The sequence below is a fragment of the Cheilinus undulatus genome, linkage group 5 (genome assembly GCF_018320785.1).
Source record: "Cheilinus undulatus linkage group 5, ASM1832078v1, whole genome shotgun sequence".
In the NCBI taxonomy this organism is placed as follows: domain Eukaryota; kingdom Metazoa; phylum Chordata; class Actinopteri; order Labriformes; family Labridae; genus Cheilinus; species Cheilinus undulatus.
Genome location: NC_054869.1, coordinates 25,173,965 through 25,201,727, shown reverse-complemented (window position 1 = coordinate 25,201,727; position 27,763 = coordinate 25,173,965). Strand labels below are relative to the sequence as shown.

General features: G+C 37.6%; 1 protein-coding gene across 2 annotated transcripts in view; it reads left to right on the top strand.

Annotated features, from left to right (window-relative positions):
- adamts3 (ADAM metallopeptidase with thrombospondin type 1 motif, 3) overlaps positions 1-27,763 on the top strand; it is a 239,396-nt gene that overhangs the window by 177,935 nt on the left and 33,698 nt on the right. Inside the window, exons 11-18 of one of the 2 annotated variants that reach the window (XM_041788543.1) lie at positions 7,093-7,206; positions 7,920-8,065; positions 9,430-9,605; positions 10,682-10,815; positions 11,203-11,326; positions 20,585-20,668; positions 21,206-21,286; positions 26,330-26,493. In XM_041788543.1, coding sequence (XP_041644477.1) covers positions 7,093-7,206; positions 7,920-8,065; positions 9,430-9,605; positions 10,682-10,815; positions 11,203-11,326; positions 20,585-20,668; positions 21,206-21,286; positions 26,330-26,493 — 1,023 coding nt within the window. The remainder of the gene's footprint in view (positions 1-7,092; positions 7,207-7,919; positions 8,066-9,429; positions 9,606-10,681; positions 10,816-11,202; positions 11,327-20,584; positions 20,669-21,205; positions 21,287-26,329; positions 26,494-27,763) is intronic. The other variant, XM_041788544.1, reaches the window with a different exon arrangement.

The following is a 27,763-nucleotide window of genomic DNA, read 5'->3' as shown; positions in this document are numbered from 1 at the left end:
GTCTTTTCTGTGTTCATCCTTATTACTTATACCTTAATGTGTTCTAGAGACTGAAGTATGTTTCTTAGTTCATCCTAAAACTGTATTTCAAGGATTGAAGTGGTAGGTCTTGGCATTTATATATTAGTATCGATATTGGCTAAATTTAATTTGTAAATATTGCCATTTTGTATAAACCCAACATTGTTCATCCTAGTCAAACTAAGAAATAGAGTAAAGTGCAAGTTTTATGTTCTTATGTGGGCCTTTTCATGGATTTCTTGCAGGCCAATTCAAAAGCACCAAGGGCCACAGTTGGCCCATGGTCCATAGTTTGGACATCCCTTAAATTATTAGCATTTTTATTCTTTTTACAGCACATTTTTATTATTTGTTTATTTCTTACTTCATTTCAATTTATTTTTTATTATTTTTAATGATATTTTTTGTTTTAGACTAAACTCCAGTGTTTACTCATTTTAAACCTTCAAGATGGCGTTTCCTCGGTGTGTACTGGGTACAAAAATCTCCCCGTTCTACTAGTGTCTTTTACTTATGATGCATTTTGCCAGTACTGTGTATGGATGAGGGTGGGTCAGGGGGCTGGGTGGAGTGGGTTTGGGTCATACTTCCTGTTAACTTCTTTTAATTCAACTGTCTGTTTGTAAAGCGCTTTATGTTACATTTTATTGTATGAAAACTGCTATATAAATAGCATTGATAATAGCACAGATTTGATTTGATTTGATTACTGATACTCAGAGTAATAGGAAACTATTTGTAATATTATTAGAAATTCATTAGACACTATTAGAGTTTGGTCCATATTGTACTATCACACTGGGGTCTGATGTTTATAGACCAACGTAAATGAACAGATCCCTCTTTTCTCTCTAACAGTGTAATGATAACATTAGAATTATTGGAGTTAAATGGTAAATAAAACAAAAACTCTTTCACCAAATCATGTCTTTACCCTAACAATACACACACAGTTTATGCAGTGTTGTATGTATTGATCTACTCCTCCGTGCTCCTGTCTCTCTTCCTCATCTCTCCCTCATACTCTGCTGGCTGTCTGTCCGTGCCATATCTGACCTGTATGCTAAATTCAGACGCGTATTGGCTTGTTAACCAAAAAAGCAGCAACTACAATATTAGTGAAGGGAAAATGCATCGTTTTATACATTGATTTCTAATCAGAAGTTTGCGCAGACTGAGCGCTCTTAGTCCATCTGTATGAGCTGCTACAGGTCACTTTCTCACCATTGTGTCAGCTGCGGAGCATGGCTGCCCATACTCCAGACGCAGAGGATTACACATTACGAGAGGAAATAACTTTTCGCATGAATTGAAAATGTGCCAAAAATATAAATAAATGGACTGGGCATGAATTTCAAATCTTAAATCAAAGTGGAGAGGAGTTTTTGTGGCAACAAGTAAAGCTGTGTGCCTAGCATGCACGCGCCTCTCCTACCTTGTCATCACAAAGATTACCCTTTTAACCGCCAGCTGCAGCAAGTAGGGGAAGGGAAGGGAGGCAGAGGGCAGGAGGCATGAAGGAGGGGGAGTGGGGATATAGTGCTATAGGTTCGGCAGACTTGTTATTCTCCGCTACTCTGCATAATTGGTTGAAGCTGCTCCATCACGCTGCTGCATCATGCTGTCAGACATGAGTACAACAGTGCACATTTTCCACAGAACTTACATGTCTGCAGCTTTTTGCATAGTTTAAAAAGGGGAGTTGTACCAGCATATTTACATGTCAAATTGCGTACCTGCTATGCAAAATGCGTTAGGGTTGGCAGTTCTGGGTTGGGAATGCAAAGAGCTAGGCATTTGGGGATGCCTTGGATGCTGCTATTGAATCTGTGAATGTGAGATTATAGAAGTTGTAGAGCAGTTCGCTGACCTTGGCAGTGTAATGCATCGATCCACTGACTACAAGGCTGAGATCATCTGCAGACTTGGACTCATGCTTGCGGCCATGGTTTTGATGAGCAAGACGGTGTGGCGTTCCCAGTATCTGAGCATGTGGACTAAAGTCAGAGTCTTTCGCTTCTTGGTCCCTCCAGTCATACTATACTCTTGTGAGGCCTGGACGCTGACTGATGGCCAGAGGCGCTGACTGGACTCCTTTGTGACAACTTCTCTTTGGCACATCTTTGGGTAAGTCGGCAAGACCGTGTGTGTAATGCTGCCGTGTTCAGAGAGCGAGGCTGGGAAGAGTCAGCTGCCGGAATCGGTAACAGCAGCTGCGCTTTTATGGGCACCTGGGCTTTTGCAGTTACCTGGTGTGCTTTCCTGGGCCTGATCCAGCCCGCCACATACTGGGTGCCCAGGACCCGGTGGGTTGGTCCAGACGCCAAGGAGCAGCCACATGCATCATGGAGGGGCAGCTGTGAGAGTACCTGGAGAGATAGGGTTATGGGCCTGGCACAATCTTAGAGGATGGCCATCAGGAGGCCAGAGCAGTACAGGACCAAGGTTGACATGGTAAAGGGCCAAAACTGCATATGCTCCCATATTTGACCTGACCTGAGGTCACATCAGTGGTTCCTAGCTTTCTCTCTGATGCCCTTCTAATAAAAAAGCTGAAAGATTTCAATAGCTATAAATACTCAAAACAGAAATTAAGTGTATCACTGAACTGAAATCTTTCACGCCATGTCGCTACGTCACCATGATGGAAACAATTTGTACAGATGCCTCTTTGAAGTGGAAACTAATTTTAGGGTTTTTGCATATACCAAATTTGTTTTATGAACTTTGGACAATAAATATTCCACTTAGAACGAGAAGTTTTTCTCTGTGTGTCTCCTCCGTTTGCTTTGTTTTGAACAGGCACCTGCACAGTCACCTGTATTTTCTTTCCCATTTCTACGGCTTAAAACTTAGTCTTTGACTACAAAAACACTTTCCTCACTGCCTTTATGCATCTACGGACAGCAATAAAGTCTTATATTGGAGCAGCAAGCAACGTCATTGTATTTTAATGCCATTGAGAAGAAAAACCAGAACCGTTGGAAGCCACGCCTCCCTGAACATCTGCTCCGACTGTCCCCAGTTAATTTGTCACCAGTTAATATGGCACACTGTCCGTCAAGTTTCCCTCTACTCCCTGTGTTAACGAACAGCTAATCCAGTCCTCAAACTTTTCAAAACTTTGAATAAAGTTCTGTTACAAGACTGGTCGTCTTGCAGATTATCTGGCAAATAATCTTAAACACAATCTGATACACAAACCTCATGCTCAACTTCTGGAAAACTCTGCTTAGACGAAGATTCCTGTGTGGTCTGATAAGTTTCACTTTTTCCTCTCTCTCTTCTTACATGAGATCACTGCATGCACATCACGTGAGCCAATCAACACTCACTACTCTACGTCTGTGACCAGGTATATTTCTCCAGAAGATCTCTCTTAAAAAAAAATATGCATTTTTACATTTTCAACAAAATAGATTAAATAAAATACACCAAAGCATTGTTAAACTCCTTATGAACTTTACCAGTTTAACACATATTAAACATTCTAATCCCTGTTCTTAAAGCTAACACTTTTTAAAGTCTATTTATTTGGTTACCTATTTATCAGAAACAAATATGTATCCATATTTTATACTTGGCTACATAATCATAGCAGTTGAAGTGCAGCAGCTCTTTGATTTTCATTCACATTTGAAATAATTAGTAGGTCAAATGTGTGGACTTAATCAGTGCTGCTTACATTAACTAAATCTTGAGCTAACTGACCCATTTTTCTTGGTGCTGTGAATGCTTTCTGATAGAGCCACATCTTCACCACAGTCAGAGCAATAACGGCCATGCAGTAGAGAGATCATCGACCATCATCATTTCAGAAATACATCTTGGCCTATTCAGAGGTAAAGAAATGGTTCTTAAAAGCAATTTTGGGGGCTCATGTTGTTCACAAAGCTTCTTACTGAGGCAGTGCAGGCTGCTGTAAGTCCCATTTCTGAGTTTACTCAAATCAATCTGATGGTTTGTTCTTATCCTTGAAAAGAACGTTTACCCGCCTTCTCTGGAGAGGAGGCTAACGATAAGCTTCCCCCCCAACAAAAAACTTCTTCATAATCCTCTGAGCTTTAGTAACTGATAGTGGAGCCCACAACACTTGTAAACAACAGCTGGCTCTGCAGGCTGCCATCTGTCTGTGAGATATGAAGGATTGAGACAGCAAAATTCTCTGCCACCTCTTTTTGAGTGAAACTGCCTCCTCTCCATTTTTCTTTTTTTTAATATTTTTTGCCCACATCAGCTGTGGCTGATGAATTTTTTTCTTGTAGGTCATTTTCTTTCAGTACTTTTTCTTATGCATACATCTCAGGAACATGACAAGGGATGTGCTCTTGATTATGTACACTAGTTTTCAAATAGATTTCTATGTTTGCATCTTTATCTTTTTTATTATATTTATAATTTTATAAGAGGAGTTTGTGCAATATGGTCAACATGCAAAGTGATGTATGTTGTTTGTTTGACAAGTGATTAGATGTCTGTTGTTTTTTATGTTTATTCATTGATCTCACTGTGGAAACAGCTGAATGTATACAGCAATGGAGTCCCAGACTAACTTCAGCAAAGGGGATAATAAAATTTATTGTGTCATATCATGTTATATTGTATCGTATCTTGGAATTGCCACTTACCCATTAGCTAGAATTGTGGAAGGCTGCAGTGACAGTTGTTCTTCTGTAACTTTGTCCCATCTCCACACAGGATCTCTGGATCTCAGTCAGAGTGACCATCAGGTTCTTGGAGGCCACTGTGCCCTTGGGAACCTTCAGTGCAGCAGAGTTTTTTTTTTGCCTTCCCCAGATCTATGCCTTGCAAACAGTCCTGTCTCTGAGCTCAGATCTCATGGCTTGGTTTTTCCTCTGATATGCATTGCTACTATAGCTGTGAGGTCTTCTACATATATAGAGGTGTTTGCCTTTCCAAATCATGTCCAATCAATTTAATTCAAAACAAGTGGACTCCAATCAAGGTGTAGAAACATCTCAGCAAAGACCCACAGAAATAGGAGGAACCTGAGGAAAATGTCAAGTGTTGCTGCAAATGCTCTAAATACTTATGGAATTGTGATAATTCAGTTTTTATTATTTTTAACAAATTTGGATTTTAAAATTCTGTTTTTACATGTCATGATGGGGTACTGAGTGTAGATCAGCAGCAGGAGAGATGCACTCTTGAGTTATATCTTTGAATTGTAGTGTTATTTCACAATTAAGTTGACAATGTTGAAATCTGTGACAACAAGAAGATGGATAGTCCAGGCCACCTTTGAGAGAAAGAACAGGAAATTTCCATTGGAAAAACACAAAAAGGATGAAAAAGAAAACCTCAGTCTCATCTACAACTCCTGGCTAGCTTAAAAGCTGACAATACCTGCCAGTAACTGCCATGGAACACTGCCTGATCAACAGGAGACTGCTGAATGCTACCTGTTGAGATAGCATGAGATGGCGTGTATGAACGCAGCGGCCCGGCACACCATCACTAAAGCCAAAACAAATCCCTACACTTACACTAGAACTGACATTCTGTGTGCAGGAGACTGCCTGTTTGACTACTGCAAAGAAAGTGTGCCCTCAGAATTTACGTCTTTCCCGACGGAGATTATCTGGAGAATGGGGAAACTGGAGACTGAGTGGAATAGGACGCAGAGCAGCACGACACCTACAGCCAGATGGGGAGGAGGCAGAGACAGCTTTGTGCAAGAAGGCGGGGCAAACAAGCTGGGCTGCAGGCTAGGCTAAGAGCAACCCCACACAATCTTTTTTAATTGCAGGTGCCTGCTCCCTCGCCAGCAGGATGGACAACATGAGGCTGTGTATTTCTAACCACCGCTTGGACGACTGTTTGCTACTACAGAGGAGACTGCCAAACATAATTTCGTTGTGTTTTTACAATGCTTTGACAATAAACGACTATCTATCTATCTATCTATCTATCTATCTATCTATCTATCTATCTATCTATCTATCTATCTATCTCAGATTTAATGATGCAGTTGCAGACATTTTCTGTCTTTTGGATTGGAGTGATAAAACCACTGCTAGACCAGAGAGCCCTGGCCACACTGCTCCCTTTTGCAACATCCTACTAGTGTGAGACCAATCGAAGCTGGACATTGAGTACGAGCTGAGTGGCAGTCTAACAGCTTCAGCCAAGACTATAGAAGATCTGTAGCACCAAATAAGCCCACATTAGTTGCTAACTTTTTTGCAGGACTGGGAGTATAAATCTTAAAGATGTTCATTAAGTTTTTATTATCAGGGAATTTTCATCTTCAGAGTGTCAGACTTTCAAAACTGTTTTTGGCAATGGTTGTTGTTATTTCTACAAAAGCTTGAGGTTCTATGTTGTGATAAATCCTAAGAAAAAAAAGACATTTGTTGTCAAAGATCATGACAGTGTTTTTGTCATACGTTCACATATTTTAATATGCTGATATGCACAGTGAGGGGCAGGGGTGGCCTGAAAGTATTTTCATCTGCCAAAGGGGGGCCTGAGAGAAAAAGTTTTGGAACCACTGGTCTAGATTAATGAGAATATTTATTTACTGTAACTTCAGACTTAAAAATAATAAAATGAAAAAAGTGAAGGGGGTCAGAATACTTTCTGAATGCACTGTATATTTTAGGAGTAGCTGAGGAACCAATTTGTGAGGCACAATCATGAAAGCACTACCACAGATATATTTCCATCCCTTTTGAACTTTTTGCAAAGTTTGGTAAGTTTTGGGGTACAAATTGGTTCCTTGAATTCCAGAAGACAAATAAAGAGGACAGATGGAAAGTAATGATGATGGCAGGAGAGAGCTAGAAAATGAATCATCACAATAATCATGCCTCTATTGTGTGGGTATACAGCACAAATAATTAGTAGCTTTTGAGAATTTTTGTATGCCATAAATGAATTTTATTTCTAAATCAGTGTTGTTTATACAATGCTCCAGGAAATATATTTTTTAGAAAGAAAATGAGTCTATTTCTGCATCTGATTATTTTATTTTGCACGTCAGTATGAGCAGTAAGTTTTAAGATATACTGTCAGCTCACTTATCAATCCTGTTTTTCTGTGTTTCAGTTTCGTACTTTTGACCCTTGTAAACAGCTGTGGTGCAGTCACCCGGACAACCCTTACTTCTGCAAAACCAAGAAGGGGCCACCTCTGGACGGAACCGAGTGTGCTCCTGGAAAAGTATGTTTGACCAGTGCATTATAGGCAAAAATATGCAGATGCCCATAACAAGCCAGTAAAAGAGAAGAACCAGTCATTAACACAAATGCATACATATTTTCCTCTTTTGCTTAAAAAATTCTTAAATGAAAATAAAGGGAGGATCAATTGCCTAAGATGTGATTTGTCACAAATACTGCTTCAGCTGCTTTTGCTGAGCATCTCTTTTCAAAACCACTCTGGGGAGTGGGGAGTTTATTTTCCATAATATCTTAATTTGTAGGTGCAGCACTTCCTCTCTTCAGCCACAAAAGCATAAAGCGAGTGTTCAACACTAATGTTTGGTGGTAAAGTTTGGGTAACTGTCCAGGTTCCAATACCAAAATATGCTGGATTGGTCTAGGATGTTGGTCATTCCTGTTCTCCCATGCCAATCTGGAAAAATCCCTTTCTTTTTTCTTTCCTGGAAAGCTGACTCATATTTTTTGGCACTGTTGTCTAACTTGCATGGTGTTTCATAATATTACAATTTCCCTCCACTGGAACTATGGAGCTGAACTTGAGGATTCATAATGAACTCAGACCTAAAGAACTGATCCATTCCTGACCATGTACTGTATATTTGACATGAAACATGTTCACATATTTCCCTGTATTAACAGTTAACCAATGTAAAAAGAGACTTTTTATGTTTGGCTGACTTTTCCTCTCATCATCACTGTGCTCCTGTGCAGTGGTGCTACAAAGGTCACTGCATGTGGAAAAACCCTAATCAGGTCAAGCAGGATGGTGCTTGGGGCTCCTGGAGTAAATACGGGTCATGCTCACGCTCATGTGGAACTGGAGTTCGCTTCCGGACACGTCAGTGCAACAACCCAGCGTAAGTACAAAAAGCACTGAAAGTCTTAGCTGATTATATGTTTTAGATGATTGACTTGTTTGTTGTTTTAATGCCTAGTAAATGTACCGATTTATCATAAGTATCTCAGCTTTAAACATCAAAAGGCAAAGTCCAAAGGCTTGATTAAATCCATTAATACACACATACACTTTAGATAAGGCATGAGATGTTGGCCTATTCTGTTTTGTTGTTGTTGTTTTTCTTTTTTGTTTTTTCTCCTCAGAGTGAAACCATAAGTATAGATTATTTCTGAATATTAGTACAACTATCAGCCTGAACACAAGGAAGGAATGTTGAGAATTTAAATAGTCAAAATCTTATTGCTAATTTCTTTCTTATACAAGCACAGCTTGACATTCTAGTGGAAGCATACTGCTTACAGCATAAAACTGCTGAAGGAATAGCCTCCAAAGAGCTCAGAGACAAAACAGGTTTTGCTGCACAAAGCAGATGTGCAAAGTTAAAGACCCTGTAAAGTGCAATTTAAAGTTCTTGTCTTAACACACTATATATGTTGGAATATGATTACTGTAAACATGTGAAAACACTGAGATCTACATGTGACTGAATTCTGGATTTGGACTGTTAAAAAGTTTTTCAACTCTTCCCTGTTTTGGTTTCATGTGGGCGGGGTTTTTCAACTCTTCCTTGTTTTGGTTTCATGTGGGCGGGGTCAATATGTTGGCTCATGATGTTACGAGCCCACAGTAGGGAATGACCCCGCCCCTCTAACACTGCATTATAAATCACAGAGCAGTTCATCTCAGTACAGTCTGTTGTTAGCTGATGTCACCGCCTTTATTGAAAGTAAACAATCAGTTAAATGCTGGTCTATGGATCATTTAAAGTAGCCTATAATAGAGTTTTGAGCCAGAAAACTTTGACTTTGTCTCTTCTCTGGCACAAAGCCAGGCAGCTGCTCTCTAAACATAAGGTTAACATTCAGATTGTAACATTTTTTAAATCAGAGAGGATCGTACACCTTCTGAGTGGATGTGGCTTCAGCTCATTCAACAGTCACGCCCACACCATCCTGCAGCAGATATTACTGCCTCATTTTTCATGATTTTGAGGCTTGATTTCAAAAACAGAGATGTTTTGGGTGAATGAAATTTGATTTAGGGGTTCATAACACAGTGACCTGCCATACAACAAACCTAAATACAGATTCATTTTCACTTTACAGGGTCTTTAAAAACAAACCCAATCTTTCAAGTTAACTTTTCAATTTTCTCACATTTTTTTTGAAGTAGTTTACATTTTCTTACTCTCAAAGATTTACTCTCAAAGATTTACTCACTATCAGGTCAGCACCCTTAACTTATTCTGTTCCATTTCCTCAGGCCCTCAAATGGTGGTCAAGACTGCCCGGGTGTGAACTATGAATATCAGCTCTGCAACACTGATGATTGCCCCAAGCACTTCGAAGACTTTCGAGCCCAGCAGTGTCAGCTCCGCAACTCCCACTTTGAGTTCCAAAATGCCAAACATCACTGGCTACCCTATGAGCATCCCGACGGTAGGCCAAAAAGAGCCACTAAATTGTTTTTAAATGAGAGGCTGTTTTGTTATTTTAAGACAAAAAAAAGCAATGAAAGGTCTCACTGCAAGAGCTGGACAGGGATGATCCCTGTCCTTAGTGTTAGTCGTAGTCATAATAACAACCACACTTTCTGTGCAACAAGAACATTTCATGTCTTTTTTTTATATTCCATTATTACATAATGTAAAGTGCTTTTCTACTTTCTGTAGACAGCAGTTTGGTTTGATAGTAAGGTTATCAATTAAGGCCCAAGGTAAACAAAATAACACAGGGTTTTATAAAAGATAATTGCTGGATGTGAACTTGGACTTAATGTCATGATTTCTTAGTTATATTTTATATTTATGTTTATACCATTATAGATGTGAGTACACAATCATATGTAAAATCTCCTTTTATCATATTGTGATTTATGAGTTTGCACTCTCAGATACATAAGAAAAACAGCATGTTCTAGTTTAATGCAAAAAAAAAGTCCCATTTCCCATTGCATACATGTTTGTACTCTTGATTTCTCTTAACTCTGAGAGGAGTAAAGACAACTGTGTTGCAGGATAAGAAAAGATTAACTGAATTTGTCCAGAGGGGTTAATTCAAGATAACTGTGCTAAATTTTGCCTGGTTAAGTGAAGAGCATGTTTTGTTCATATTACATAAATCTGAATTTCAAAAGTGTGCAGAAACAACTTTTTTCTTGTGGTGAACTACTATTCATTGGTGTTTTTTTGTGCAAGTTTTCTCAGTTGGCTTCAGAATCTGTCAACTAATGATCTAAATTTTGGATGGTTGCTCTACCTTCACTTTAAAACTCATTATTTTAATCCTTGCAGCAATAACAAGTAAAAGTTGTCCGGGTGTTTTTGGGATGGGGGTTACAAAGAGATGAATTCAGGTTAATCTAACAGATGCCAATTAAGAGAGTCTGGTACAATCTGATATGAGATGTTGTTGGCAATAAATCCTTCTGTTACTTTATTAACCCTCTGTGATATCCTTGATTTTCAGTTTATAATTACAGTCCTTCAACAATCTAATGATCTGTGGTCTTGTAGCCAACAGGAGATGCCACTTGTACTGCCAGTCAAGAGAAACCAGTGATGTGGCTTACATGAAGCAGCTGGTGCATGATGGGACACGATGCTCCTACAAAGATGCCTACAGTATCTGTGTGCGAGGGGAGTGTGTGGTAAGGGCATGTTTACAGAACATGTGTAAAGGCTGCTTGGATAATTAAGGACATAGGCAGCCTCAGGCTGTTTAAAGGATCCTGGGCACTCACTTGCTGCTCTTAAAGAGGAAACATTCATGTACAGAAAAGGCCTCTGATGTTTTCATCCATAATTACAGGATTTCTGAGGAAATCAGTTAAAGCACAGATATGTTGTTTATTTAGACTAAGATCATAATTAGGTCAAATCAGTCCTTTGGAAGCCCTGTATGCCAGTGCAACAATAACTAAGAGCTGAAGTACAGCAGTGAATGCTTTTTGCAAGGCCAATGAAAAGGAATGCAATTCTATCCAAAAGAGTTTCATCTCATGTTTATCTGCATCTCGTGTTATTGTTGTCTTCAGAAAGTTGGCTGTGACAGAGTGATCGGTTCAGTCAAAGTTGAGGACAAATGCGGAGTCTGTGGTGGAGACAACTCCCACTGCCGCACTGTTAAAGGAACCTTTACCCGGACACCAAAGAAACCTGGTAAGTTAAATTTATTTCATCATTCACAAAATTGGTTTAAAGACCTTATGCACTGTGTCATGGGTGATAATGCTTCATGATAATAGATGTTTGAATGAAAGCATCTCTTGCTCACATTATGTTTCTATATGTTGTTTAAAAAAATCAAGACATTATTTCTTTAGTCATTTCTAAAAGGCCTAAGTAAAATTTAATAGTAATTTGCTGTTAGAAATTTTAAAGGTCTTTGGCACAGTTAATGCTGCATTAATAGTTTATGGTACATTGCCTATAAAAAGTATTCACCCCCTTGGATGTTTTAACTAAACTCTGGAGGATGTTCAGTGCCTTGGAATTTTTTTTTTGGTCCATCCTGTGACTTATAGATTTCAATAACATTTTCTCTGAGTTGCTTGGAGTGTTCTTTTATCTTCATGGTGTAATGGCAGCCAGGAATACTGATTAATCAGTGACTGGATCTTCCAGACACAGGTGCTTTTATTCTACAATCACTTGAGACACATTCACTGCACTCAGGTGACCCCCTTTTCACTAATTGTGAGCCTAGTACCAATTGGCTGGACCTCTGTTGAATTAGGTCAGACACTTTAAAGGGAGTGAATATTTATGCAATTACTCATTTGACCTTACATATTTTTGTTTAATTGGCATTACTTTGTAGAAATCTGTTTTCACCCTGACATTAAAGAGTTTTTTTGTTTGTTTGTTTGTTTTTGTTTTTTTGGTCAAAAAGCAAAATTATATTGACCATGATTGATTCATTAAATCAATAAAAGGGTAAAACACACAAGGGGCTGAATACTTTTTATAGGCACTGTATTTGGGAGAAAACAGCTCTGTCATCCATAGTGTAAAAATTCAGGTTAAGGAGATAGGCCAAGCTGGACTCAAGCATGGTCTGCTGGATATTTGGCATTTTAGCAGGTTTAGATATTAAAAATACTGCAGATCGTTTTCATTTTTGAATTCCATACTTTTTTCACTCACGACCAGCCCGTACATTTTTTATTTTAACCTGTACTCATGACCACAGATTTATATATTTCAGATTTTTTTAATCCATTACAGAACATTTTTGCAGGTTACACATCAGATGCTTGGATGAAGGGTAGCATTTTCTCTCAGAGAGAGAGAGTGACAAAGACAGATGTCAGGCTATAGGGCAGTGACCACTGGAGCAGCTGTTTCCAAGCAAAATAATCATTGCAGCTTAGATAAATACTGCTCCTGGTGGATAGATAAACAGCTGGAACTAGTTTCCAGACTAGCTGCTTAGGGGCATGGCTGTATGATGACTACTTGTCATGGGGTTTTATATTAATCAAGGAATATGTGGAGGTCATGGCAGGAGCCTGCCATGGATCTGTCAGTGTCCCATCACTGAAGAAAGGGAAATTTGAGCTGGCTACATCTGCAGTTAAGACTTGATCTATTGCTCTTAAAACATAGAAAAGATGGTTGACCAGAAATGTTTATAGAACTCAGCAGGGAGGCTTTCTAGACCAGGTGCCTTGTATTTTAGTATTTTATTGAGTGTAATCCCAGGGTCTATCTAGGGTGCTGACTTCTTCCTGTGGATGTGGTGGATTCAGGCAGATTAAGAATTTATGGATGTCTTCAGTATTTGGGTTATTGTTGGGTCAGTACAGGTCATGTGGAAATACATTATTTATATCTTAAGAGTTGTGATGTGGCTTTCCTCCTGGTTCCTTCATTACTGCAGTGGTTGATTTTTCTTTTATTTGCTTGAATACGTTTGCCAAGTATTTACTTTGTTTTGGTTTTTTTTTCTTTTGCTTGTTAATTGTTGTAATTGTTATCGGGAGAGTCATTTATCTCCATGAAGGATGATCAGTCTTTCTTTAGACCACTGTCAAATTATCTGTCCTTCAACAGAATGTGTTTAACCTTCATATGGTTGTGGTCATTGGAAGGGAGTCAGTGTTAGGTTTAAATGAAACTGCTGTGTAATTGTTATGGTCCTTGAGTGGATTTGTGTTTAAAAATATCAGAGTGTAGGGAGTTATTAGTGTAGAAGAAATCCGTGTTGTTATACAGTGGCAAGAAAAGTGTATGAACTCTTTGAAATGATCTAGTTTTCAGCATTAATTGGTCATCAAATGTAATCTGATTCACAAATATAGGTCACAAATATGGACGAACACAATGTGCTTAGCCTAATACACCACAAATAATTATAATATTTAAAGTTTATTGAACACAGCCATTAAACATTCACAGTGTTGCTGAACCTCCTTTATGGCAATAACCTTAACCAAGCGTTTCCAGTAGCTGCTGATCAGACCTCCACAATGTTCATGAGAAATTTTGGATCATTCTTCCTCACAGAACTGCTTCAGTTCACCCATATTTTTAGACTGGTGTGGAAAGCTCTTTTGAGGTCAGTCTTCTGCATCTCTGTTGGATTCAGGTCTGGGCTCTGACTGGACCACTCCGTAAGGTGGATTTTCCTATTTTTTTGAAGCTATGCTGTAGTAGATTTACTTAAGTGTTTAAGGTCATTGTCCTGCTGCATCACCCAAATTCTTCTGAGCTTCAGCTTGCAGACAGCCACCCTGACATTATCCCTTAGAAGATACAATTTGATAAAATTGGACATTCATTTTCCCTTTGATGATGACAAGTTGCCCAGGTCCCGAGGCAGAAAAGCAGCCCCAAATCATGATGCTCCCTGACTTAGATGCAGATCAGATCACATTTGATAGCCAATAAGTGCAATAATGCCACTGTATGTATAATGAGCTCTTGAAAGGTTGGTGTGTTCTCTGTCAATAAGGTAGTTTAACCTCTAACTATCGCTAAGATCACAATCCCAAATTGTTTTAATCATTAGTAGATTCTAAGTTCCCATACTTCCTGTTGTGTTTGCTTTGTCTGTTGAAAGGTAGAGCGCTGTACTGACGTCTGCTACTGTAATTAAAACAACTGAGTCTGCTGTTGAGAAAGGAAAGTTATGGAAGAAAAAGTGTCCACATTATAAGGGTCATAGGGTTTAACTATTCTAGAGCTCATTATCATTGGAGATATTGATAATGATATATTCTCCTTGCATATCCAAGATAGCAGTATGATTGAATTAAATTTTCTTATTAACCAGAATTGCTAATCCCTTTCTTTTAGTTGTAATTAGAAGTAAAAATGTGTTGGAACTGTGACGCTTTTACAAAAGGGGTTCTTGAATTAATCAGATCAGTTTCTTGCAATAGAAACCCTCCCATGCTCCAGCCTTTTCTTAAACACTGAATCATCCCTGTCTGATATTGATAAGTAAAATTCATAATTATTTCCTAGGAAAATGTCATTCAAATAATCTTCAAACAACATCCAGACTATTTTAGGTATATTTTTACAGTAAGTCAGGTGTACACTGTGTGATTCTGAGCCAATTCAGACATGAATTTTGAGTCGAAGTCAGCACAACCATGCACCATTTGTTGTGGAGTGAACAGGGGCAGAGGGATTGATGAGCAGAGGGATTTCATTCTGATATTTGGTCATAAGACTGCACATGCTACCACAGTTAGAGCAAAACCGCTCGCAGAATTCACAACTTTAGGGCATTTTGACCTTTGTAAACTGCCAGACAGCATCTTAAATCCCCATCAAACAGCAGGAATGCCTTTTTGATTTGCCTTCACAGGCTATGATAAAAGAAATGAACGAGCAGAAAATAGGCCTGCCTGCAGACCTCCGGTAGACACAGAATATTTATTATTTTGCTGCTAGTGTTTGCTGGCGATGCTGTTTATGTGTGAAAGACAGATGGCAATAGTGTTTTTAACAATGCTTGGAGCTATTTAAGTGCAAAAGTTAGACAATTAAGTTGACTGATATCTCTGTATGAGACTCTTTAAAGGAGAGCTTCTCTACTTTCTATTTGAGGCTGGGTCCAAAAGTCCTGGAAATCACATTCACACCCCACGTTAAAATGCCTGCAGGAATAAAACATTTTTAAAACCTTTCTCAAAAAGAAGTTTGCATCCATATAGTATGCCATTATAGAGGGTATGCACTGATGCCAGCGAGGCGGAGTTTGCTTAGCCAGGCTCAGTGGAAAAACAGCCTGAAACACGGCTTTCTGCTCAATGGGAAAGGATGAATGGGGTAAAACCAACTAATACCTGCTTAAATTAGGGATATTTTGACTCTACAGAGATCCATACCTTTTTCTTAAGACATAGTGGACTGTTAACATTGTTATGTAGCCATAAATCAAGTTTCCTGAGATCATATTGACGTGTCCAATTAATGTAGTTCAATTCTAACACTAGTTAAACCTTTATTTTATCTTTAATGTGACAAAGAGAGCTATAAAATATAATCCATTGTCAGTAAGTGCTGGTCACCTTAGATAATTTTTACTGTATGGTTGATCTGCTGAAATTTTCTTAATTTTCCTTTACGGTAAGAGGATGGAGAATGGAGTGGGGTTTAGCTTTTCTTCATCACTAACTGAATGCTTGTTGTAGCTTCATCTTGTGGCTTTATTAACGTATGGCTCCAAACCTTTATGTAAAAGTATTCCAGCAGCTGAGGATTTGTACAGACCACGATGAACACCATCAAGATAGTTTTTAAAATGACAGCAATTTTCAGCTGAAATAATTGCTGCTCAGTGCTTACTCTCTACTGATTCCTGCCACTAGGCTGAACTTTCTGCCACTCAGTGCCTGTTACATCACATGCATACCCTATACTGGCACACTGTTCAGGATTTGATTTTATTTATGACTTATCTGGTTTGCTCATATGGGGGATATGAATTTTGCATTAGTGTGGCTCTGATTGAGACAACTGAAATAGGGCACATTGGGGATGTTTGTCAGGAAGATTACAGCCCATCTCACCTCCGTGTTTTTTTCCTTTCTTGTGTACAAAAGTTAGGATGAGACAGGATTTCCAATGGTGACCACCAATTGTTGGACTTCAGAGTTCCCCTTCTATAACCAATGGCTGACCTGACCAAGGCTATGTCTGTATTTTTTAGAAGCTGTGGTTGTGTAAGGGAAAATAAACATACAAAGTCATGCAGTGATGTGACATGAAGGCATACAGAGTGAGATTTTAACTGGGTCATTAGACAAAAAGTTTACTTCCCAGAGTACAGGGAGCTTTGTCAGTGTTTGTTTTCCAGGAAAAAAAAACATTCAAAATATCAGAATAACAAGAAGTAAGAACTAGTGATGGAAATCTCTGAGTAATAGAAAAGGTCTCCATTTGTGCTGATTTTCAGAGAAATTTATTTAAGTATGCCAACCTCCCGTTGAGCTCCATTTCATTTAAAGCTGATGATGCCAAGAATTTGCATTTACAGCCACAAATGAGTCTGCTGGGAAGGTTCAGCATGACAGGGAGGTGTGCTGAGATCCTGACAGTTTTCACAGCCATTCACCCCTCAGCAACAGTGTTCATTTGGATTTAAAACCCCTATTAATTATCTGAGAAATAATTAAGTCCTCTTTTTCATTTATATACTAATAGAGTTAGGATTTATCAAACATAAAAGTTCATTAAGAAAGGGTGCTCTCATTTTCAACTTTCATTTTCAACTTTTCCAATTCAAGCCACCTCCTCCAGGTAATCTCTGCTCTGCAGTCACACAGCAACACTCGCACATGCCTACGCACACACATTGTAAACAGGCTGATGTCAAAAAGCCATTACTAACGTTCACAGAGAAATTGAAATAGATTTGTTTGAGGACTTTCTTTGTTGGAATTGTCATCATTATTTTCTTTTTCCTTTTTTCAAACCATCTAACCCTCATGTAACCACCCACATTTCTTAACAGGGAAACAGTTAAGCAAGAGAGCCCAAAAAGAAACCCCTATGTTGGAAAGCACAATATGCAAGTATCCAGTGTTACCATCACATCCTCTCTCATAGTTTGTCTGTCCAGCTTGTAGTTCAGTTGGAATTCTAACACTTTAGAGACGTAGAAATGTGAGATTTAGGCTGCTGTGTCTTCTATTACTAATTAAGTCTTTATAGGTCTGTCTCCACTGTTGCTATTTTGCAGGTTCAAATTAAGTCGAGTTTCTACAGCTGATTATGAGAAGAAGATATTTAAGATTCTAATTTGAAAACTTGATTTTGATATGTTTGGGATTTCATGTAAATGTTTCTTGAGCTTCAACAGCCTTAGTAAAGCAACTTTAAGTAGTTGTTGCACAAGCCTTTGATTGCCATTTGGTACATTTTTAGTGATGAAATGACTGATTGAACCTGAACTGGCATGATAAGCCAGGAGCATCCCACCTGAATATGTCTTGTTTTTTTTTTGTTGTTTTTTTTTTTTGTTTGTTTTATTTTTGATTTTTTTTTTTTTTTTTTTACAATAAGCTCTTGTAAAAGAATTCCTACCCTTTTTAAAGTGTTAAATGTCATGCTTAGGATGGGACGCTCAGATGCTGTTATCTGAACTATAATGTCATACTGCTGTGCTCCAGGTAAACAGCTGAGTGATAATGGAGAGAATCTGACATTTCATTACCACCTGACTAATCAGCAACTGAAATTATAGTAAGAGAAACGAGAGGCACACCTAGATATAATTTAAAAATTGACTTTGGGGCAAACTACCTTTTTCTCTACAATCAGCATCTATATTTTCATCATTCAAAAAGCATTAAGAAGAGGCCATAGATACGACAGAAAAATGTAACACTTCTTGGAAGTATCTAAAGAATATGAAGTTGTAAATAGGCTACCAATAAGCTCACTATAATCTGAGCAATTTCATTTTCAGACACAATGTAGTTTACTGTAAATTTGAAGTGAAATTGAATTTTTTTTTTAAACTTGAGAGCTAGTAACTTAGTGTCTTAGCATCTCTACAGTCTGTATTGCCACTGTTGTATCATTTGCCAAAAATGTGCAGCCTATGTGCTGATTGAAAGTGGCTATGTGCACGACCTATATTCAAAAAAAGTTGGGGTGCTGTGTAATTAAATAGAAACAGAAGGCAATGATTTGAAAATCTCATAAACTGAAATTGTATTTATAATAGAACAGAAACAACATATCAGATGTTGAAACTGAGACATTTTAGCATTCATGAAAAGTTCAGCTTATTTTGAATCTGATGACAGCAGCATGTTTTTTAAAAAGTAGGGACAAGGCCATGTTTACCATTTTATAGCATCCCTTTTTCTTTTTACACTCTGTAAATGTCTGGGTAGTGAAGAGGCCAGTTGCTTGAGTTATGGGATGGGAAGGTTGTCCCATTCTTGTCTAATGTAGGATTCTGGCTGCTCAACAGACCTGGCTCTTCTTAGCTGATTTTTTTGTTTTATGATATGCCAACTGTTTTCTGGACTGAAGGCAGGCCAGTTTGGCACGGGGACCCCTCTACTGTGAAGACATGCTGTTGTGATAGAAAGGGTTTGTGGTTTAGCACTGTCTTTCAGATGTGTAAGCTGTCCACACCATAGGCACTAATGCATCCCCATACTATCAGAGATGCAGGCTTTTGAACTATGTGCAGATAACAAGCTAGATGGTCCCTCTCCTCTTTAGTCCACAGCATCAGTGGTTTCCAAAAAGTATTTCAAGTTTTGAAAAATCAGACCACACAACAGTTTTCCATTTTGCCTCAGTCCCTTTTTAAATAAGCATGGGCCCATCAGAAGACAGCAGCGTTTCTGGGTTGTGTTCACATATGGCTTTTACTGTGCATTTTACAGCTTTAACTTGCATTTGTGGATGGCACCGCAAACTGTGTTGACAGACAATGATTTCTGGAAGTGTTCCTGAGCCCATGCAGTGATTTCAGTACAGCATCAAGCCTGTTTTCAAAGCAGTGCCACCTGAGGGCCCGAAGATCAGAAGCATTAAATATTGACCTTTGACCATATCACTTACACACAGAAATTTCTCTAGATTCTCTGAACCTTTTGATGATATTAAGAACTGAAGATGGTGGTATATTGAAAGTTCTATTTAAAAAACCTCTGCCCATCTTTATTTCTGGGAGACTTTGCCTCTCTAAAATGCTCTTTCTATACCCAGTATGTTGCCAGTCAACCTAGTTAGTTGCAAAATGCACCAGCAGCAGTTTTTTCATCAGTACCACTCAGCTCCCCAAACTTTTGTTGCCCTATCCCTACTTTTTAAGATGTGCTGCTGCCATCAGATTCAAATTAAACTAATATTTTTCATGAAATAGTAAAATGTCTCACTTTCAACATCTGATATGTTGTTTATGTTCTTTTCTGAATAAGATATGGGTTTATGAGATTTTAACATCATTGCCTTTTCCTGTGGTGTCTTAACTCTTTTGGAATTGGGGTTATAACGATAATGTTCAGTTGCTCCTCTGGGTCCCTCCAAAGATTAAACATTTTAAGTAAGTTTTGTGAGAAGTTACTGTCTCATGTTTATTGTATGAGAAAGAGAGGCCTTAGCACTGCCAGCACATTTATATCTGTCTGTTGGTAAATAATAAAGTGCTTTGTATATGAAAAGTTGGTTTTACTGGTCTGGCCACAATTTTGTTTGTGGCCAGACCAGTGTTGTCCACCAGTATTCTGTAGGCTTTGGTTGAATGCAGGAGGAAAATCCATATGGACATCAAAGAAGCAGAATAAATGACTGTATTAAAAAAACTGCACACATTGGCCTTCATCTGACTGCATTAGATCTTAAATTTATATCTTCCAGTAAAAAAAAAAGATTAATATGAATAATAACTGGTAACAGCAGTAGTTTGAAAAACTCCTAAGGGCTGAAAAGTTTTGTAATATGATTTCAGATTGGGTAGTAAGTAAATGACATTTTTAAAATATATTAATTAACCCTAAAATATTGTCACGTAACCACTAGATTTAAACTGTCAGTTGACTTTTCAGTTTCAGTTGCTGATCTAAAAGTAAATCAAGTCAGAATAATTTGTCAGATTTCTTGCATTTGCTATATTAAAAAAGCATTTGAGCTGCACCTGTTGTCACCTGTTTTGAGCCCTGTGTCAGCATGCCAGTCATAATCACCTCAATGACACTGCTGTGTCGGTAGACCCCCACTGTTGGCCTGCCTGTCAAATGCAAAGGCAAGTAATTACCAGGCTGCAGTTCAGGTGATTGACACGAGCCGCCATGCAAGACAAAAGAAAAACTGTCTCATCCTCATCCTGGGTGAATTCCTGTGTTCCCTGCTTTGCTAATTAAATGTGCCTCATGTGTAGGTGATGTTGTCGCAGAGAAAGTGAAGACTAACTAATTCATTCATTTCCTTTTCAAGGGAAGACAAGAGGAGCCTTCTCTTTGCCTAAAGGAGCAAGAAATGTTTTTTTAAATGAAACGGAAGACTCTAGACATGTACTTGGTGAGTCATGATAGGTTTGTAAGTGGTGGACATCACAAACAGAAGTCTTTGCTGCCCTATACTCTGTAATAACCTGCTCTTCATTCCTTATTGAAACATGGCTGATAGCTTTTTTTTAATACTTACCCCTCTTTATTGTACAAAACATGAATGTACAGTAAAGATGGGTACACTTAAGGGGCACAATGTTGAGTTCTGTAAAAGCAGTACAGCCCATGCAGAATACCTAAGAATTCTTTAGCCCACAGCAGATGGATGTGAATCAAAGGCATGGTTCAATAAGAGCTCTTCTTCCTGTCTTCAAAAGTAAGAGGGAGAGCCAACATAGTTTCTGTTTTCCCCCTTAAACTTCTTCAAACATCTTTGATCAATCTACAGCACAGTAAACAAAACCTTCTGTAACATACGTGATGTCCAACACTGCAAACAAGTAGACTGATTTCTTATCCGCCTTACTCATCAGTCTCTTTTTCTTATCTTTCCTAACCCTCCTCTTCTGCTTCTGCTGCTGCTGCTCCTCGACAAACATGGCAAAAGGTTACCTTAAGATGTTTCACATTCCTCCTGGAGCGAGACATGTGATCATCCAAGAACACGAGGCCTCCCCTCAAATTCTTGGTAAGTGTGACTTCCAAACACAACTACATGAATTAAATTAAAACTATGGCATAAAAACATTCTCATTGCCATCTCCTTCATGTTTCCTTGGAAGAATAATGGGAGCATACAGCATACTGTACAATTGTGGGTTACAGAATATGCATAATTTATTCTGTTTCACCTCTCAGGCTGAGAAAATTAGTCTTTATATTTCTCATTAGTTATTCATTAGTTCAGCATAGAAAGGCTTCTAGATAAATGGGTCCCCTCTCTATTATAAAAATGAGACTTCATCTCATCTCTGGCATTAAATTTTCTATTCAACATTAAGGGAGAATTTACTCCAAGGCAGCTATAACCAGCAACAATATCTTTTTTTTTTTTTTTTTAAAGATTTATTTTTGGCCTTTTTGCCTTTATTTGATAGGACAGTGGATAGAGTCGGAAACAGGGGAGAGAGCGGGGAGAGACATGCAGGAAATAGTGCCACGGGCCAGATTCGAACCTGGGTTGCCTGCGTATATGGCATGCGCCTTAACCACTCGACTACCAGTGTGCCCAGCAACAATATCTTGATTAGAGAGAAATAATAACTGCATGAAAAACTACTAAAAACACCTTTGTTCAAAAATAAGATTGAGAAGTAACAATTGTCCCTCTAAAACTAAGTAAGGAAGAAATACTGATGTCACTTGAGCTGCAAAAGCAAACATGACCACCAGCTACCAGTGAAAATAATAACTGTAACCAGTAATAAGTGGTGGGTAGTATTACTTTAAAACAGACTTTTTACTTTACAAGATTACTGCCAATAAAATGCAGCTCATTGCATTACTGTGTAACATTAGGAAACGGATTTTTAACATATTAAAGTTTTTTATTTACCAAAAGTTACAACTTTTTTGCTAATTATTAGATATCTGTCATAATAACCAGGGCTGTAAAAGCTAATAATATGACTGATTTTTCTTCTAATACTGCTGTTGTTTTTTAAAATGCAATTATTTTGAAGTTCCTCATCTATGTATTATGTATCTATGTATCTATGTATTATTCAGCAAACACAAGCAACAAAATCCTTCTGCATTATAACCAGCACAATATTAAATAAATGACACTAGGGATGAACAATTTTGAAATATATCTATAAAAATCATACATAAACAAGAAGAGTACAATTTTTGTAAACCACTTTGAATAGACACAAATGTTTGCATGATGTATAGAGCATTAAACCTCTGCTGCCAAAAAAGTATGTATTAAACTGGCATTTTGACACATTTCAGGTTAAGGAAATGTTGCACTGTCTGTGACTTGAAAATTGCTAAATAACTTCAAATATTTTCCCAGCCCTATTATTAACCAAACAGCACTTTGCCAACTGTATGTCCATCTTTGATGGTAAGAATGATGTCTTTATGTGAAGTTTTGAGTCTATCTTTGTTCTTGGGCACTGATTTGATTTGTATTGCCCACTGAGTAGAGGTTGTGTAAACTCGAAGCACAAATGCATAACAACAACTCAACTGGGTATCTCCTCCAGTTAAAATAGAAAAACAGATGGCTTATTTTCCCATTAAGAAACCTTCATTTATGAACAACTTCTTCCAGAGAGACTGTTGGGCTATGGTGTTTAGTTTTATTTATAACCTTGAATACCTGGGGCTTTTTAGAAAACAAGGCATTAAGTGCAGTTTAAATGTACTGGCTGCTCTTGGCTCACATAATCTTTTTTCTTAAAAACAGATGTGTTGTCACAAATATTAATTCAACGGGAAAAAATAAATTGTCAAAGATATAAACCCTGATACCTAGTGAACTATTTCCCTCTCATTAAGCTTATAACTCTGGATTATACCAACAATATGATCAGTGCTAATGCATAAGCCCACGTCGTATTCAACTCTGCTTACCAGACATTCAAAGTTAACCTAAAGCACAGAGATGAAGGTTTCAAAAAGTGTGTTAGCACTGATGGATCTCCATACAGACTTTCTCTGACATGATTTATTTATTATGAACAAGGAGAAACAGGTCAGCATTCACCTCAGTGAGAGGCAGCATGCTTTTCAAGGAGCTCTAGAAGATAACCATTTAGTCCTTTCTTTTTTATTCGACGCTCTTTGTTCTTAGATACATAACTTAAGCCAAAGAAAGTGATTGAAGCTTCTGAATGTTTTTAAAGATGGAATGATATAATGTTTAGACAGCATGACCTTGCTAGAAAGCTTTTATAATGATGAAGAGACTTTAATACAGCTACTTTGGAAAACACTGAACAGATTCTGGATGAAAACATGCATTTACATCCATATATAAATATACGGTATTTTATATCAAACTTTAACATGTTCTCTTTGTAATGTTCCTTTATCCCTGCATGCTGGCACTGCGCTGTCTTTCCCTACAGGGGCAACGCTGTCGGCATCTCTGGTGGCCAGTACACTTACTATTTATAAGTACCTGAGGCACCCCCATTTAAAAAGTACCAGACTATTTCCTCTGAAATACTTATTTCAAATTACTAAAATAAACATAAAAACTTGTAATCAGCAAGAGACGGAAGCATTTTGTTCAGAATAATCAAAATCAGAAACAGTATAGCTATGGAGAAACCTGAACAAGAGTTCTATCAAAGAGATTAAAGATGGGGAGGATTTACAAAAAATAATTTCAAACTAAGAAAGAAATACTAGTGTTGTACTTCTTTGCACAGAGAGCTATTATTGAAAAGCCTTTTTTATATGAGCAAAAAGAAATGCCTCAGTTATAGTTGTATAGTTTATTATGCAAAGTTCAGCTGTTTAAACATAGGCAGATCGCTTTGTTTCAAGAGGATTTTCATTCTCTGTATTTAATAAACCAAGTCAGCATCTCCAATGCAGAGTCAATTAGAATAGAAGCAATAGTTTTAAGATATATTATTTGAAAAAGCCTGAGTTACTGGGAAATATATATATATATATATATATATATATATATAGGGGTTTGATATCTTATTACAAAGTGCAGAGCCCTGCTGATTAGGGTTAAAATTATCCATCCTTCCAGAGGCTCTGTGTGATTGGCCATTGTCCCTAATCTGTCTCCCTCTGGTTTCCTAATAAATGATAATAGTAATGGAAAGTTTTCCACCAATATCCCAAGACTCAGTCATGAGTACCTAGAAGGTAATTCCAGAGTTGATGAGCATGGAAGTCCAGACTTAATTTAAATTTATGTTTATTAGGCAGATGATTTTTTAAACATCTTAATGTATTTATGGTCTGATAGTCTGAAATCAAATGGTATCTTTTTTTAATTCCTTGAAGGTTGTTATTTTGAAGATAAGAGGTAAAAATGTTTATAGACAGCTCTTAGGGAGCTGACATGGATAGGTATCTTTCTATGAAAAAACTGTGTTACATGGTTTTAGCCTACAGTACAAAACTTTCAATTTCATTAAAAATACACACAACAGGGCAAACTTTATTTCTCTCAAAGTGAACATCTTGGTCTTGTACACAGTTTCCTTCTTATTGAAATTCTTCTCTTTTTATCCCGAGAAATATTCTTCTTCTGCAGCTTTAGCAACAGCATCCATTCTGTCATTATCTTTAAAATGACTTGCTGATGGATGACTGCGAAGATGTTTCCGACTTGCTAACATTATAAGATTTAAAAATGTAATGGATGTGAACAATTGAACAAATGTCTGATCACCCTACACTATTGAGATAATTTGCATGAAACAGCTTTAGTTGATTGATGCTCATTTATATTTCTGTTATCAGGAGACCATTACAGATACTTTTTCAATGCTTCAATGCTTTGGTTAGTAGCCAACACACAAAGACAATGCTTTCGTTAAAGGCTTTTTAGGTCAAACGAGGGATTGTAAAGTGTGAAAAAAGACCCAGACCCATCTTATGTTATATACGTATATTACATCATTATTTAATTTGTCATACAGTTAGAAAAAAGAAAGAAAAAAGAAGAATCCATGAAAAATTCAGCCAGCATTGTAATCCTAACACCATAATAACCCAGTAGACATATTATAAAACCTGAGAACATATCACCTTACAAAGACATCATAAAAACCCAGATATATAAAAATCCAGAATAAAAATAAAGAGTAATAAGTGTCATTAGAGTCATGGTCTCCTATATTTGCCCTGCTCAAATAAAACCAAGCCAGGAAAGAGGTGATAAACTTTCTTATGGTCTAAATCCAAAATTCAGTCACACATAGACTTCAATGTTTACAGCAACCTTATTCCAACATGTCTTGTGAGTTCAGACACAAGTTTTGGATTCCACATTACAGGTACTTCAATGTCTTTACTTTTTGAAAAAATGAAACCTTGCACAGTATATACCATTTAGGTCCATTGAAAGTTGGTAATGCAAACAAACATTCCAACAAGAATAAAGAGTAATTAATGACTTAGACAAAATAGAGACCAAGTATGCATGAAGGAATGGTTTGGTGATTTATTTCTTAAAAAAGGAAACAATTACAGTTGTAAATAATGAAATTCAGAGCACTCTAGATAATGAGAATATATAAAACACTCTATTTTGGGGTATTTAGTCAACTTTGCATCAAGAGGCTCAGAGATTGTATACCTGAGCTTACTCAGGCATAATACATCTTGCCTCTACCTTGTACTGCAGGTAATCTAACTCAAAGACAAAATTTTTTCTGCTAAGAAAAAATTTGGATCTTCCATCCTTCAGAATAATTATTCAGGAGTCATTGTTAGACTAGAGCTACAGATGACAGGATTTGAAACAGTGGCATGGGTTGTTGGCAGCTAGTTTTATCCCTTGGGTCACATTTGAATTTAATTTCAGCCTCTCATATCAGCAAAGAATAGTTTGGCAGCTTGTTAAACATGAATTAGGGTGATTTATTCATTGTAATTAAAGTTCAGGCATCATCATCCAGCAATTGTCAGGGGTTAAAGTATTTTCATGAATCAGCCTTTTGAAAGCATAATTTGATTTTATTTTCCCACAGTGAATAATCAAAGCCTTCAAAGGCTTCAGATACTCATACATTGTGACTGGTTACAGCAATCAAGAACCAGGCGACAGGACATTACATCCTAAACGGAAAAGGAGAGGACGTCAAGTCCAGAAGCTTCATCGACTTGGGAGTGGAGTGGCACTACATCATCGAGGATGACGTTGAGACGCTGCACACTGACGGGCCTCTACATGACCCTGTGGTGGTTCTGGTAATAAGTTTCCCCTTTGTTCAAATCTTCTGTTCAAACCAATCTAAAGGGCTTTATTTTCCTGGAGCTCTGTGTAAAGGATGTAGGTTGGCCATCTCTCCCCAGTCTCATCTAAAAGTCACTGTCTGTTTGATTTTACTGAACAAAACTTGTGGTTTAGCAGTGACATAGTGACTAGCTTTTACCCTACAAGGAAAAACACACTCTGTACAGGAGAGGAGAGAGCAGACACATCTCTGCTCACAGCGTCTGAAAAGTTCCATGATGTGTTCAAGTGAGCTCGGTAATCTGAAGTTTCCGACCTCTGACGTAAATATGTGCGCTGTGACACCACTCAAAGTCAGACCTCCAACTCAGAAACAAGGAGGACAAAAGTCCAATTGTTTTAATCGATCAAAATGAATGTTCATGTTTTTTTTTTTCCATTTCATTTCATGTTCTTATTTAATTTAGAAAATACAAAGTTTGATTATGGGACACTGGGGTGTGTTTGTAAGCTCGGGCATGCGCGGCTCTGTTACACCTTTGTGTGAATTGCTCATTGCGGAACAGAGACGGGCATTCCTTCTCGCCTTTATTGCGAAATTTCTGTGTAAAAACGGCTTTAATCAGGAATGAAAAGTTATTGTACCACACAAGTTACTTAAGCATCTAATGGATTGTCTGAATCAAAGGCTGCACCAAGCTTGCATACCTCTTTCCTCACATTAATCAATTTACAGCTCAGTCAAAATAAATGATTATGCCTGAAAAAAAGGTGGCATTTTTTTCCAAGAATTGAAAAATGACTTTTTTTTTTTTTTTTATCAGAATGGTGAATACTTTACTAAATTTGATAGCAGGCAGCTCAGGATACTTTCGGATCACATTTGACCCCATTTTTTTATTAAAGCTCTAAAATAAACTTCTAATCAGTGAATTATTTGATATGTTAAAAAAAAAAAAGACGCGATTATAGGTTGACTTAATTTGGTATAAAAATGTTTTTTAAAAAAATCCAGAGACCTCCATGAATTTTTTCAGTAAAAATCAAATATCTAATTTTTCAAATCTATATTGGTACTTATGTAACTGAAAAAAGTGTGTTTTAAGTCTGAAAACCTACACTCACACAAACACGTTTCCACGTTTTCCCAGTTGTGTCTTTCCCATAGTTTTCCCCCTTTTAATCTAAAACTAAGCTTTCTAATACATCCTACAACTGCTCTGACTTCTCCAGAGAGGAAACTACAGACAGCAGTAGAGAACCAGAGAAGCACAAATTGTGTAG